At 60.1% G+C, this 15,102-nt stretch overlaps 1 protein-coding gene across 4 annotated transcripts in view; it reads left to right on the top strand.

The window, feature by feature from the left end:
- The first annotated feature begins 1,868 nt into the window (after nucleotides 1–1,868).
- The window catches only part of CASKIN2 (CASK interacting protein 2), a 31,988-nt gene continuing 18,754 nt past the window's right edge, over nucleotides 1,869–15,102 (top strand). For all 4 annotated transcript variants that reach the window (XM_050319172.1, XM_050319174.1, XM_050319173.1 and 1 more), the window contains exons 1-2: nucleotides 1,869–2,314; nucleotides 2,590–3,459. In XM_050319172.1, coding sequence (XP_050175129.1) covers nucleotides 3,366–3,459 — 94 coding nt within the window. In that variant the 5' untranslated portion in view covers nucleotides 1,869–2,314; nucleotides 2,590–3,365. The remainder of the gene's footprint in view (nucleotides 2,315–2,589; nucleotides 3,460–15,102) is intronic.

Genomic DNA, 15,102 nt, shown 5'->3' with positions numbered 1-15,102 from the left:
CACCGGGTCGGTCCCGGTCTGAAGGTGGAGGATCACGCACCGGGTCGGTCTCATACCACGCCGGTCCCTCCGCCGGTTCCGGGCGGCGTTGTCTCTCCAGCCGGACCTTGTTCAAAGCGAGCCGCTCGCCCGGGAGCCCCGGGCACCCCCGGCCGGGGGCGGAGCGGTGCCGGTGCGGCGGGATGGGCGGCCCGGCCCCTGCCCCGCTCCGCCGCCGCATCACGGTGAGTGACAGCCGCCCCGGCCCGGCCCCGCCGCACAACCCGCCGGGCTTTTCCAATCAGGCCGGGCCGGGGAGGGATTTCCTGCCGGGACGGGGCCGGCCCGAGCGGGACTTTGCCGAGCTCCGCGCCGCCTGCGAGCCGGGACCCGCCGCTCTGCTCCGGTACCGGCCCCGCTCCCGCCCCGCGCGGCTCTGGAAGTTGCTGCCGGGCTGGGCTGAGCTCGGCTCAGCACTTCTCGGAGCGGCGCCGCACGGCTCGGTCGGGTGCGGGGCGGTGCGGGGCGCTCGGTTCGCCCCGGCGCGGTTCGGTTCGCCCCGGTGCGGCGGGCTGGGAGCGCCGCCAGGTGAGTGGGACCGGGACGGCGGGGCCCGCCGCGATCGGGCTGCTCGCAGGAGAGACGGAGCCACTCGTCTCGGTAGGGGCTGAAATCCCCACCGAGCCCCCCTGGAGGAAGGAGCCGCCCCGCCCGGGGGTCTCGGGGCCGGGGGAGGCGGAGGCGTGGCCGGTGCCCCCCTCGCTGCCCGCCCGGCCGCGCCCGGAGCGGGGGTCCCGGGGGCCTCCCGGGGAAGGCGAGATGCCCCCGCCGCCCCTCGAGACTCGGGTCGGTGCCTGCAGCTCCCTCGCATCTTTCCTCCGCCACTTACGTAACAGGTTTGGGTTTGTTTTGGGGGTTTTTCCCCTCCTCTCCCTCCTTTTTTTCCCGGCGCTGCCGTTGGCTGCGGGAATGTTTGGGATACTTTCGTTCTCCAGGTGGATTCCTGGGCTGGAGGCTCAGCTCTGCTCGTGTGGGAGGGATTGTTTGCTGTTGCTTTTCCAGCTTTGTGTGTTTCTTGAGTTGTACCTTCGCTGCTCCTCTCCGGAGAGGTTGAAGAGGTGGAGAATGAGCATTCGCAGCTCTCGGTACCTCCGAGTTACCCGCTGAGCCTCGCGTGCTCCGGGAGCTGTAGGCAGCAGCACGGGGCTGTTTTCCAAGTGAGACTGTGCAGACTTTTTAAATAAAGAGTAAATAGTTTCAGCGCCCTCACACTCGCTTCTTGTGAGTGCTCTTGAGGAGCAGCATAGAGCTGGTTGTAGAGCATAGGGTTAAATAGTTTGCAAGACGGTGCAACACGGGAGGTTTCGGGAGGGGATTTGTTTGCAGCAAGAGGTTAGTCTAAGTCAAGTGGCTGAAACTTTGTTGTAACGTAGATAAGCTGGTGCAGGTGCCCCAGGACGAGGGGAGGTGACAGCTGACCTTGGGGGGTACAGCCCCAGTACCAGAGGGACTCAGCTGAAGGTGCTGTGGATGGGGGGAGAACCACCCAGCCTGGTGTGAGAATTGCACACCCCCGTGTCCTAGAAGCTAAGATGGGACTATAGCATCATCTCTTCATCTGCCCTGTGTAGTACTGCACCCTGTGGAGCGCTGGAAACACAGGGAGCCCACAGACGGGTGTCTGTGTTTGTGGGCAGCTGCAGCGTCCAGCTGTACTGTGGGTGGGCTGGTGCCACGGGATGCCCCTTCTGGTTTTGCCCCCACCCCGACAGGACCCCTCTCCCCGCTGTTGCCTTCTCTCCCCTGTGATCTCCATCCTCAAAACAGTGACCTCGATTGCTCAGAGGAAGCGACACCCTCTATTATGTAAAAGGCTGAGGGCGAGCGCTCTGGGAAGGGAGACGGAGACGGCACTGAGCCATGGCTGGAAGAACCAGAGCTGGTTCCAACCCGTCCTGGGTTGGCACAGGGGGAGTTGTGGGGTGATCTGGAGATGGCCTTGCAGCTGGCATGGCGTGTGCTCCCTGCTCTCCTGCACGCACGCTCCTCCCCAGAGTCGGAGCAGTCTGCCAGATGCATGGCCCTGAACCAGGAGGGATTTTCTTGCCACCCAGTTTGGGCAGCCCAGGCACAGAGTGGGAGCGCAGGTTGGGACGTGTGAACTGCTGCTGCAGGACCCTGTGTCCTCTCCAGGATACCCTGGCTGGCCAGGACAGGGACTTGATCCTGTCCTCCTGAGCACAGTTGTGCTGCTGAATTACACTCAGCTCTTCACCGAGGCCAGAGAGAGCTCCTGAACTGGGACAAGAGTGCCTTGGGTCCCAGGGCTTTACAGGTAAATTTGGAGGGTAAGGGTTTATCCTCACACAGGAGGAGAACATGAGACAGGCTGACCCACTCCCATGGGCTGCAGAGGACTTTGGCTAAGCCTCCCCTGCTCCATCCCTTAGGTGCTGCCACTGGGAAAGGAGAGGGGGAGATGTTCTGTACCCTAAGCCCTGTGTGCTGTCTTGAGGGAGGAGATGGTGTGTGTGGCCCCAGGGGGACAGGGAAGGAGCTGTGTCCCTGTCCTGCTCCCAGGGCAGCACCCTCAGGAGGTTTCCTCTGCAGGTTCTTCCTTCTCCGCTTAACATAAGGATGAGCCAAGTCCCTCCAGGACTAAATATAGTCAAAATATTCGTTCTTCGGCACGGATACAAGAGCTGTCGCGACGGAGCCGGGAGGTAAATGGCCTTTGAGGGCTGACTCTGATCTTCCCTCTGCAGGTCCCGGGCTGCCGCGCCGGGGCTCGGCCGCGCACGGGGCTCCCCAGCGTGCCTGCAGTGCCGTCACCAAGAGGAATGCTGAAACGAAGGGGCTAATGAGCACCAGAGAGGGAGGATCTATAACTTCCAGATGGCAACGAGCCCGTAATCCCTTTGGGAAGAATTAGGGACTCATCAGCCGCAGCAGAGCCTGGTGAGGGGAGCAAAGCACGACACCTCTGGCTCCCGGAGTGCTGTGGGAGGCCGAGGGCATCCCGATGCCGACTGCACCGGACACCCTGCCCCGAGCTGCCTGGCTTTGTCTCACAGAGCCCTGTTGCTGCTGGGAGCCCAGCCCCAAGCACTGAAGTATTTTTTGTTTTAATTGATCGCATGTTCTCCAACCAAACCCCATCCGGGTCCTGCTCCTCCCGACGCAGAAAGAGACTTCTGCTCTTAACAGAAAGACTTCTTTCTTCTGGTTTTTATGCCCTGTGGGATTGTAAAGCATCTTTCTTTCTGGATTTCGTCTTTCATCGAAGTGTGTTCTGAGGAACTGGGGGCTTATTCCCATGGCTTCATAAACCTCTGGGATCTGAGGGTCTCTGCCTTCTGCGTTGCTGCCGCTCCCACCTGTCTGCGATGGGGCGCGAGCAGGAGCTGATCCAGGCCGTGAAGAATGGGGACGTACCCAGCGTGCAGAAACTGGTGGCCAAGATCAAGGCGTCCAAGAGCAGTGAGTACCTGGGTGCAGAGCTGTGGGCTCCCTCCCCTTAGCTGGGCACTGCTGCCTGTCCCGGGGTGCAAGTCCCTGCTGTGGGCTCGGTGCCATCCAAGCTGGGGTGCAAGTGCTGGCTCTGAACCCCGCACATGGGTTATGCCGCGGCTGGAGGCGGGAGCGCAAGCACAGCCCGTGTGGATGAATGACCAGGCTGTAAGCGATCCTACAGCTGAGCTGGGGTTCCCCTCGGGCTCGGGGCCATGGGCCACTGAGCAGGGACGGGCTGAGGGAAACAGCCGTGGCAGAGGGAAGCGAACCGGTTGCGGGGGGACGCTGCTACAAAGGGTCTTTAGCGGTTGCTGCTCACTCTCGGCCGTATTTATCTTGTGAAAAATTATCATCCCAGCCAGTCGACTGGAACCAATCGTCAAGCCTTGAATTTCAGTCTGGTAATGTTTAACCCTTCAGCAGGGCTGTTTTCTTGCATGTGCTCTCAGAAAGGTCAACGGCAAGCACAGCTCAGAGCGAACAGCGGGTCTGGAGGGGTCCCCAAGGGCAGCGGGGTCCTGCAGGCGCCACGTGGCATCTGGAGGAGATGGGGAGGGTGGAAAGGTGGAGGAGAAGATCATGGCCAGTGCCACGGTGCCCATGTAGAGAGCTGAGCTCCTGGTCACTTCTCCTGACATACCAAGAGAAGGAAATTGGGAAAAGTAAATAAAAGGGCTCTTGGTGTAGTGTGTGGCTGGGGGAAGGTGTACAGTGCCTGGCCAGGCTATGGGAGTGTGGAACCCCCTGCCAGGGCTGCTCATCGTGGGGGGTCTTGTGGGTGTGTGTGGGAAAGCTGTCCTGAGGAGGGAGAAGCAGCTTTAAGTCTCCTTAGGAGCAGCTCAGAGCAGAGAGGCTGGCACTGAGAAAGGCGAGCTAGGCTGAGGATTATAAACGTGAGGAGGGGATCAGCTCCCCTGGGTCAGCTACTGGAAAGCTGCGACTGAGGCAGGAACTTAGAAAATCCCGACTCTTGGGTCTTCAGGAGGGCTGTGAGGCACCTCCTCCCCAGAACAGGGGGTGCCTCCCTGGTGACCCCTCCCTGGGTGAAGGGACTGGGTGTTGTTGCCTCCGCTTGCAGCTGTACTGTGTGTATACAGGGTCCCTGAGCTGAGCAAGAGCGGTTTGCCCACGGGGGTGGGTTGAAGGACACCCCCAAGGCAATAAATAACGTCAGGACCTGAGCGTCCTGCTGGCTGACGGCAGCCCCGTTTTCCTGAGCTGATGTGCCACGGCTGGGCGGTGTGGGCAGGCTGGGGTGCCCCTGGCTCTCCTCCTCCTGCACCCCCGGAGGGGTGAAGTTATACACTGGTTTCCTCCCGTTCCCTCCAGTAACTCTCTCCCAGTTCAACCCCGTCTGTTTTCTCTCTGGCGCCTTCCCCTCCCTCCAGCCGTGGGGCACCCACGTGAACATGTGTGTTTAACTCCCCCGCTGCAGCGGCGTCAGCAGCTCCCTCGGCTTATTTTCATTTTACGCCTTTAAAAGGAGGGGGTGTAAAGCCCAGACCCCTGCAGGGCCACTGCTGCAAGCCCTCGGTGCGGCTCCTGCGCTCGATCCGCTGTGGGGGCTTGCCTGATCCGGGGGGTTTGCCTGGTCCTGGGGGCTCGTCCCCTGCATGAAGGGCATCACTGCTCCCCATACCTTACAGTTCCCTCTCCCTCCTCTCGCCGATGCCATGTGAGCCGAGCGCTTGCTGGCTTTGCCTCTCGTTACAGCGCCTTTTCCATATGACAGGCTGAGATGCTGAATTTTTTATTTTTCGTTATTTTTTTTTTTTAAATCCCTCTAAGAGTCCTTCTGCTGTCTCAGTGGATTGGGAGCTCGATCGCTGTGATCAGCCCTCTGGGGCTTCCTGTGCCTAAAAAAGTCACCGCACGTAAGCAAAACCCAAGCGCCAGTCCCGGCTGCGGGAACTTCGGGGACACGTTGTTTAATATTCTCCGAGCGCAGCCTCCTCCCCGCGCAAGCGCCGCCGCACAAGTGGGTCACAGCACCTATTATTGTAAGGTGGTGGGGTGGGCATGGAGAAGGTTTTGGGGGCCGGGGCGGGAGGGGAAGGGCGGGCGAGGGCAGCTGTCCTGCCTGCGGGAAGGGGACGCCCGGGCGATGCCGTGGTCACTTCTGTAGCCGGGGAGGGGGTCTCCCCTGGGAGAGGAGAGCCGGGCTGCTCCTGCCGGGCCAGCCGTGCCTTGCTGAGGTTCCCTGGCAATGGAAACATCCCGCTTTTTATTTTCCTTCTCCCTCTCCCCTCCCCTCCGCGTCGGAGCGCTGCAGAGTTTAATTGAAATTGTTAAACGACCCGTCACGGCTTTGGCCTCTCTCCCCGGCGATCAATCACGTCCCCGGGCTGCCGCCCTCGCCAACAATGCACCAGTTGGCCCGGCCAGGGCGGCTGAGCAGCACCAAAGGGGCTGGGGCTCCCCGGGGAGGCAAGAGGCAGAGCTCCCCCGACCGGGAATCCCATCCTGGGAAAGGGTTGACTGCTCCTGGAGTTGGACGGTGCCTGGCAAGGTTTGCGTGTCCCCATCCCTGGACATGCAGGACTAAGGAGCAGGGGTAGAGGGGATGCCAGGGTGATGTTGGGAAGGGGGGGTGTGTGATGCCTCTGTGATAGCCGGGGGCTGGAGGAGCCATGGAAGGCGTTGGGAGCTGGATTCCCTGTTTGCCTTCCTCGAGGGAGTGGTGAAGGTTTTTGTTTAAACGTGTGCGAAGTGCAAAGAGAGGGCAGCAGCTGAGCAAACTGGTGTTAAACTCTCAGGGACAGGCAGTGAAGCTCTGCTGGAGTTCAGCCAACCATCTTGCCCATTTCACCAGTGACTTGCCCCATTTCACTGGTTTTGTTGGGGCTTTCCAGAACTTTAGATATATCAAGGAGTGGGGTGGGCTCCTGGGACATGGCTGTGTCTGGGCTGTGACCTAGCAAGTTGCTAAATGCTAGAAAAGCTTGTGGGGGATCTTGGCTTTATCTCCACGCCTGGGTTGGAACCTCTCATTGCTGTGTCCCAGTGGCACAAAGCACACTAAGGTCTTCCTAAGAGTGATGCCAGCCCTCAGCTGCTGCTGTCACCCGTCCAGTTTGGCAGGAGAGGGATGATGCTACTCCGCGTGCTGCGAGACTGCAGCAGGCAGATGTGGGATAACTCACTCTCACCCTTGAATTTCCTCCTAATCCCTAGTAGCTGTATCAGCTTAAGCCTCAAAGCGTGAGGTTTAATATCTCTCCTGTGATTTGTTAGCCTTTGCCACCGGCGCTCTGTGTCCCTGTTCTCTGCAGGAACACCCGCCCTCCCTTCGTGTCCTACTGGGTTTTCAGCTTCTCCCAGTGGCAGCAGGTCCACAGTTGTTTGGGGAAGAAGCTGCTCCTTTTTGCAGTTTGGGGTTTTTTTTGTAATGATGTTGGATGTGCTATTGTGCCAGCCAGCAAACCCAGCATGCCATCCCTCTCTCTGAGGAGTACCATCCTCTTCACTGCTGCTCCCGGAGGAGGTTTGTCCCAAGCCCAGCTGCTTTATGTGGTCTGGCTGCAGGGCAGAGCCAGGACTGGCCTTGGGCAGGATCCTTATCGTTTCAGGCTCTGTTACACCCGATGGCTTTCCCTGCTGGCAGTGGTGCAGGGATGTCTGGGCACCCTGCCCGCTCTGGTCCTGCCCTGGGCAGCGCAGATGGCCGGACCCAGCTCTGCCACTGAGCACAAGTGCAGCCCTGGCCCCGGCCCTTGAAGCCCAGGTTTCGAGGACGAGTTCCCAAGCGTCCTTGACTGTGTCCTCCCCCCCGCACGCTGTAGGTCTGACGGGCTGGACCGGCTCCGCAGCCGCATGCCGGCTTGGAAAGGCTGTGGGCACGCCTGCGGAGAGACGCCGAGAAACTCTGCCGAAACGGGCAAAACTCCCTCTTCCGCCGACACCGAGCCAGGAGCGGGGCGAGGCCGTGCCCGGGGAGCCCGGCTGGCGGCAGCCCCGTGCCGGAGACCCCACCACCCCACAGCGTGCTGAAACCTGCTCCTGAGCCAGCCTGGGGTGGGTGGGCGGTGGGAGCGGGAGAAAAGAGGCTTCAAAGGCTCCGGCGAGTGTGGCGGCAGCGGGGCTGGATGCTGGTGGGGCTGCAGCTGGAAGGCACGGGGGGGTCCATCCTTTCTTCCTCCTCCTGTGGCTCCCGGCCTCCATGGAATGGGGATCTCCTCTGGTAGCCTGGCATTTGCTCGGTGGGTTTTCCCATCCACATCCTGGTTTTCCCACCTCTCTGCCTGTGAAGGAAAAGGCCCACGTGGGCAGCGGGAGGGGCGAATGGGTGGTTGGTTTTCAGAGCTGGGCTCTGACGGGTGTTGTGTTTGAAAAAAGGGGCCCGGCTGCCACCGGTGTGCCCAGAGCCGGGGAAAGCGTCACTGTGCCGAGTGCAGGAGATAAGGCACGAGCAAACAGTGTCACACAGGGAGATGGAGGAGCCCGTGCTGGACATCAGCAGGCCCCATGTCCGTCTGCACCCCGTTTTCTTGTGTTCACGGGTCCACATCTCCTTCTGTCCCAGGTCTGTAGTTCTGTCCCCAGCCTTTGAAAACCCATTGCCAGAGCAGCCTGTGTCTCCTTGCTGTCAGCCTGGGCCACCTGCAGCTGCGTTTTTTCTGGCTTGGTAAAAGAGTAGGAGGAAAACCAGGCTAAATATGGGGAAGGGAATGAGTGCGGGGACTGTTGAGCCTGCTCCAGCCCATGCTGCGCTCCTTTGGGGATGGCCACACAACAGTGGGCTATCCCAGGGACTTGCTGGTCTCTCCAGGGAATGTGGAGGTCCCTCAAGGCCGTGGATGGAGCCAGGCTGGCAGCCATCCCCAGTGTTGCATGTGGGAGGCTGAGATTTGGGGCAGGAGGGGAATTTCCATCCCTTGGGCACTTCCTGGTGACTCAGCCCAGATCAGGGGGCTCAGCTCTTCCTTCTCAAGGGCTGCAGAGGCCGTTTTGGCTGTCTGACCCAGAAACACAGGACAATTCAGATGACGACAGCTCGAAGGCAGACAGGGAGGGCAGCCCCGAGTCCTGGGACACCGTGTGCCCGGCTGCCAGCAGCACACGGGCGCTGTAACCGGGACGGTTGCTCCCAAGGGCTGGAGAGAAGAGGACATGGCAAGGACACTGCCAGCACAAGCATCCCATCCTCTGACTGGGGCTGGTTGCAGGAGGGAGCTGGCAGACCACGACAGCATCACTGACATCACTCCTGCCACCCCTCCATCAGGATCCCAGTGCTGCTGGGAGGTTTTCCTGGGAAGGTGGGAGGTGAGTTATTGGATCCCAGTGGCGATGGACAGGATCCCACGTGTAAGATGGTTTCCAGCCGGAAACCATCTTGCACCCGGCATCGCTCCGGCAAGAGTTAAAAGAGGGGTTGGATGCCGTGCGTGTGTGTGTGCATGCACGCGCCCTGCTTTGTTTTTAAAAGCGCCTCGGCTGTCCTGGATCCCCGCCAGACCCGGGGCCCGCCGCTGGCAAAAACTCCGGCAAAGGAGTATGAAAGGGGCAAGAAACTAAATAACAATAAACTACCTTTTTTTTTTTCTTTTTTTCTTTTTCTGGCTGCTCTAGCAAGCGAGAGGGTGGGGAGGAGCTGCGAGCAGTCCGACTCCCCCTAAATCCCATCCCGGCTTCCCTAAAAAAATCATACCTGGGATGGAGAGGGAGGGATTTGTTTGAACCTTCGGGCTGTAATATCACCCGAGCCTTGCCAAGGTGTCCTGGTGAGTCACAGACCTGTCTGGAGATGCCCAAACTGCTTGGAAATGGCTCTGTCGGGACGATCTTTACCCTCCCAGGGAAGGGCTGGATACTCTGGCCCATCCCTTGCTCCTGCGGGATGCCGCCTGGGGTAGGTGCGCAGCCACCCCGAGCCGTTTGCAGCCCGGGAAGAAAGGCCGGAGCTGCAGCTGAGCACGGCTCCGATGGCGAGATAAGGGAGCAGGGAAAACCTGCGCGCGGGGCAGGTATGCGGCTCCCGCAGCATCCCAGACCTGGTGCAACACGTCCGGCTGCGCTTCCGCCAAGTGCTGCCAGCGCCGCTCCCCCGCCGGCCCCAGCCAAGGCTGCGCAGGGAGCACGTGGCCCCCGGCGCTGCCGCCGTGCCCGGACCCCTGTCCTGGCCTTCCCCCGGTGCCATCCCCAGAGCTGCAGCTGGTTTTGGCCGACCCCGGTGGGCGGCTTGTGCCGTGAGGGGGGAAAACTCCCAGGGTTTCGTAACAGCGGCCGCGGGCACGGCTGGTTGTGTAAGGCACCCTGTCTGCGTGGGAAGGGAGTTGGCGAGTGTGGCGAGGGCATCGCGTGCTTGGCAGAGGTGTCCTTGGTGGCGAGGCTGGCTCGGGCTCTCCCACCCGCTTTGCGGGTGCCTCCAGCCCCCTTGGAGCATCGATCCCGGGGGCTACCGGCTCTCGCTCTCACCCTTGAACAGCCCGTTGTGAGGCCTCGCCTTGTTTCTTTGCCAGGACAGGTGTGGATAAGCCTGAAGGGGGTTTTCCAGCTGGAGGTGAACTGGGTGGAAATAGCAATATGGAGACTGGATTGGAAGCCCCCTCCCGTGGGTGTCCTCTCTCCTTGAGCAGGACACCCAGCTCACGGCTTGTGTGGCCCCTCAAGGACCTGGGATGTGTCCCTGCCATGGCGAGGTCACGTGAGCACCGTTTGCCTCTGGCCTCCAAAAGGGACCAGAGTGACCTCCAAAAGGGGCCAGAGTGGCCTCCAAAAGGGGCCAGAGTCCTCCCTGGTGGCTAATCATTGCCTACACAGGGGACACAGGTACATGGCAAGCCTGGCTGGCAGTGTGGGACCAGCACAGCCATGGACCAGGAATTGCTTTGTGCTGCACTCTGGCTGGCCTGAAACAGCTCTGGTTTGGTTTTGTTGGGCTGACACAGGTGGGAAGGGCTGTGTGAACTCTCCTTGCTTCCCTGAGTGAGCACCCACTAATCCTGCTGGCTTAAAAAGAAGGGGAACGCTCCTCCTTGCAGGGAAGGAGGCTGCTGCACAGGCTGAGGAGCTGCTTCTTACCATGCTCCGTGTTCCAGCCCCAAGAGCTGCTCAAGCCTTGGGGGAGCCCTCAGCTTCCTCCTAGCCGTGCTGGGACACAGGCAACTCCCTGTCTTGAAGCATCTGTCCCACTGGTTATATTTAGCAGCACATGGACATCCTGGAGCTGTTTCTCTCTTCCTTCCACCCCAAACCTGCTGTGGATGTGAGAGTGTCGAGCTCTGAGCCCCCCAAAGTCATGGCTCTGCTCTGTTCCACTGCAGCCTGCTCCGAATGCCTGCAGTTCGCTCTCCCAGTGCTTTCCCAGGAGGATTGGCATGGCTCAGAAAGCCTGTTGCTGGCAGGGTCTGGGGATGAGGCAACCCACTGTGATCCCCTGGCCAGGCTGGGAGGCACGGGATGCCACAGGAGGGCTGGCACAGTGCAAGAAGAGGTGCCTTTTCCTACGAGAAGGAGCTTGAGGGAGGTTGGAGGGTCTCTTCTCTCCCTGTGCTCCTCCCACTCTCTCCCCACCACCCCCCAGGATGCTGCTAGGCGGCAGGTGGGGGTTTCTGTGCTCGGCTCCCACGTCCTGCCTCCGCCGCCAACTCGGGCTTGCCGGGGCCGTTCCCGACACGCACCCGCCGTGCTGGGAAGGCGTAAACAGATCGTGTTGCCGGCAGGGGTCCAGGGAGCGGGCAGGCCTTGGCTTGTGTCCCACCACCACTCCTTTGGGCCGGGGTGTGGGGAGCACCCAGGCTGGAGTGGGATGGAGGGGGCTGACCTGGCAGCGGGGTCCATGCAGGCAGCAGGGTCCCTACGGGAAGCTGGGCACTCCCTTGGTTTGACAAGGGGCCATGGGTGTTGCTCCTGCCTCAGTTTACCTCTGGCGCTTAGGTGGGCCCGTTCTTTGACAGCTGGGAGGTGCTGATGTGCAGCCCCCAACCCTCTTCCCCGTCCTCACATGGGAAGCTGCTGTGCCAACCAGAGCTCAGCCCATGGACTCGTGGTCCTCTGATCCAGCTCCCCTCATCTATTGCAATTGCATTCTGATGCTTTTGACCTTGCTGTAAATCAGACCCTGTCCTTCCCAAGGTACGTGGGGGGATGGGACTGCTCCGTGTAGCCTTTGTCCCCAGCTGGTCCCCAAGCAGCTGCTGCCCGGCTCCGGCGTCCGGGCTGGGCAATGGGAGGAACTCGCTGCCCTCCCTGATGGCCCCGGAGCAGCTGGGACGAGGGGAGGGGGTCAGGAACGCAGTGCCCAGAATAGCTCCACAGTCGCTGAGGGCCCCATGGGGTTGGCAGGGTGGGTGCGGAGTCCTGGGGTGGGTTCCTGCTTCCAGCACAGGGATGGGGTGATGCCTCTCCCAGGACATAGACTGGTCACTGGCCACTAAGTGATTGCTGCTTCCACGTGGGGACACACAGGGTGGTGCAGGGCATCCTGGTGATGCAGCTGTCGTGTCCCTCTCCTGTCCCCTGCATATGGAATCCTGCTGTAGACCAGGGTCCCAGGCAAATCCTTCACTGCCACAACAGTAGGAAGCCATAGGAAGCCAAGAGCCTCTCGTTTTGGCTTGGCAATAGAGGGTATAGGCAGGAACCCCCACAGGAATGGAAATCCTTGTTCCTAGGGAGGAAAACACAGTCCCCAGGCAGCATCTGTCCTGTCCCTGCACAGACTGGGCTGTGACCATCCCAGGGGACCCCTCCGGCACGTCCCCAAGCAGGACTGGCGGCAGCACCGGCTCCTGGGGTCAGAGTTGAGGAAAGGCATCCGCAAGGTATTTTTAACCACATGTGACTCCAAGCTCGGGCCGCCAGCAGCCGTCTGAGGTTAGTCCTGGGCCACCGACGGCTGATTGCCTACGGGCTGGTGGGGGGGGACTTAGGGGAAAATTCAGGTCCCGGCTGTCAGGGCCTGGGGAAGGAGTGACAGCACTTGAACCATCGACCTTCTGGGTGACCTCCCGGTGCCTCCCCTCCCATCCTGTGTGTGCCTTGCCCAGATTAGCGCAGCCAGGGTGGGGACAGCTGCTCCGTCCGCCCTGGCAGCGCCTGCTCCAGGTGCACGGCAGCTTCCCTGGGGCCAAAAAGGGAGGATGTCACAGGATTTCCAGCCTCCGCATCCTTGTGTGCTTTGAGTACTGGCTCCACCGGCTGGAGCAGCTCCTGGATGCCAAGCTGCCATGTGCAGGTGCCAGGCTGGCACTGGTGGGGATGGAGTGCCATGGGGCTGTGGCAGCCTGGTCCTCCAACCTCAAGCCTTGCCCTGCTTCCCCTAGGAGCTGCATGATTGCTGCAACCCTCCAAGCACAGTGTAGGGCCTGGATCCTCATTTTACTCCCTTGAGCCCCCAGGTTTTTGCTGGCCACTGTTGGCTGCTCTCATTTTTATCTGGGGTTCATTGTTAGAACCATGAAATGAAAAGCTACGTGCTCCTCTTGAGCGTCAAACCCCTCCAGGTGTAGGTGGGTTGCTGCGTCCCTGCCCGCCCTCCCTAATTAACTGTTGCTCAGCTAATCCAGACTTCACTGACCTGCCCTAGTCTTCCCGTGCAAGGCCTGCCCTTCACTGCTGGCTCCTGTCACTCACCTCTCATGCCCCCTGTGAGCCTCTGTCATGTTCACAGCCCTGGGTACGTGATGGAAGAGGGTACCCTGAGAAGTGGCATCCCCCCGTGCAGGGCTGCCGAGGTTGTTTTCCCCACCAGCAGCTCCCTCCGTGCCCGCACTCACACTGCTCTCACCGTCCCCCCACATCCTGCTTCCCCTCTTTCTTCCTCCCATTGACCTTCTGCCAGTTGGATTATTTTTCCCCAGATGCTGCAATCTGCATTTTTCCCCAGGTTGAATCTGCCTGGGTTTGCTCTCCTAATCTCTCTAAGTCCCTTTTGTGTCATTTCTACCCTCGTCAATCTGCAGCACGTCCACCACAGATTATTTTAATGCACTATTTGCTCAGTGTCGCATTAATGAGAACACAGAGGGTGTCTGTAGGTTCAGCCCCTTGGCCTGGATATCCAGGGAGCACCAGAGCACCACAGCCCCTTCCTTGGCTTCCAGGGAACCAGCTGGAACCAGTATGGAACCGGTATGGAACCAGCTGGATGGGAGCTAAGGTGCATTGTTGGTGCTGGGGCAGATGCTCAGCTGGTCCCACGGCCCAGGGGTGGCTCCTGGCCCCGTGGTGTGCCCGGTGATGCACGGTGGGTGCTGGCCGTGCTCGCACTTGGCCGCCGGCCCCCGCCGCTATCGGCCCATCTCTTCCCGCTCGGGAGGCGTCCTGTCCTTTCGGAAGGATGGGGGAAATGGAAAAGGCTCCACCTCTTCCCTGGGCAAATACAGCTCCTCTGAGTTCATATCCTGGAGAGCGGAATGGCCAGGTCCCAGCAGGGACGGTGACTTCACCTCCCGGTAACGCGCTTCCCCGGCCAGCTGGGAAAGGAGCCCTTGTATCTCCGAAGGAGCCGCCCGGCCTCCCCCACCCAAAGCCTTTCCCAGCTGTTTCCATCCTGGATGGGGCTGGGGGGATGCAATTCCAGTTTTGTGGGGAAGGGGTGTTACTGTTCTCCCTTACCAGGGGAGCTGGACTGGGGTGCATCACTTTGGGGTAGGCAACTGCTGCAAAACCCTAAATTTTTTGTGGGGAAGGGGAGCAAGTGCCGTTCATCTCACCATGCAGCTGAAATAGTTCTGGGTGCCTGAAACTCAGAGCAGGAACACATGTTTGGCTTTTGCAAGGGGTGAATCCATCCCCAAAAGACTCCTGTGATGCTCTTTCCCCCTTTGGTGTTTGCCCCTTTATCCCCGCTGTGGCCCTCAAACCTTGGGGGGTGAGAGCTGAGAGCTGCACCTTCTTCCCAGCTGCGTGGATGGGGATGGGGTTTCCGACTCTGCTTTTCCTTTCATTGTTCTGGGAGCCTTCACTTTGAACAAACTGCCTGTTTTTTCCTGCTTTGCTTGTGAAGGGAAGCAGCAGGGGGGAATTGAGGGTCTGGCTGGGTCTCAGGGTGCCTGTCTGGGGGTAAGCGATCGATGTCTGTGCTGTCTCAACTCCCTCCTGCTGCCAACCTCTTTAAAATACTTAACTGTTGGATTTTTCCTGGGAAAAGGCTCCAAGCTTTCCCAAAGAAGGAAAAAGGCTGATAGTTGACTCCATGGTCCTGTTGCCATATCCCCAAACCCTTCCCTTTGCCTGTAGTGGGTCTGCAGCCCAGGCCAGAAGGGAAGGTGACCTCTCAAATTCCTCTGCCTTTGCCATCAGCTGCCTTCACCATCATCCACCACTGCATCTGAACACACTGCAGGATGGGAGAGCTTAGAAGGAGAATGCGCAGATGAGGAGACTCAGACGTGCCATCAGCAGAGACAAGTTGGTGACAGAGACAGCTTGGAATCTCTGTGGCTGTAAGCCCTAAGATCTGGGGCTCGAGCCAGGGGTAAATGGTGACTTCTGCTGAGGTTAGAAACAAGCATTTGGTGCAGGGATTCTCAGAGCACAGTGACCCTGTGTCCTGCCTTCAGGACGCTGTGAGTTGCTGCTGGGAGCTCAGCTCCTGGAAGGTTACTGCACCTGCTGGTGTTATTCCAGGTGGACCCAGGTTGCTGAAAATAGGAGCAGGCTTGG

This window comes from Myiozetetes cayanensis, unplaced genomic scaffold, assembly GCF_022539395.1.
Source record: "Myiozetetes cayanensis isolate MyiCay16 unplaced genomic scaffold, myiCay2020 scf22, whole genome shotgun sequence".
NCBI classification, from domain to species: Eukaryota; Metazoa; Chordata; class Aves; order Passeriformes; family Tyrannidae; genus Myiozetetes; species Myiozetetes cayanensis.
The sequence above is the reverse complement of the archived record's forward strand: the minus strand, read 5'-3'. Positions and strand labels throughout refer to the sequence as shown.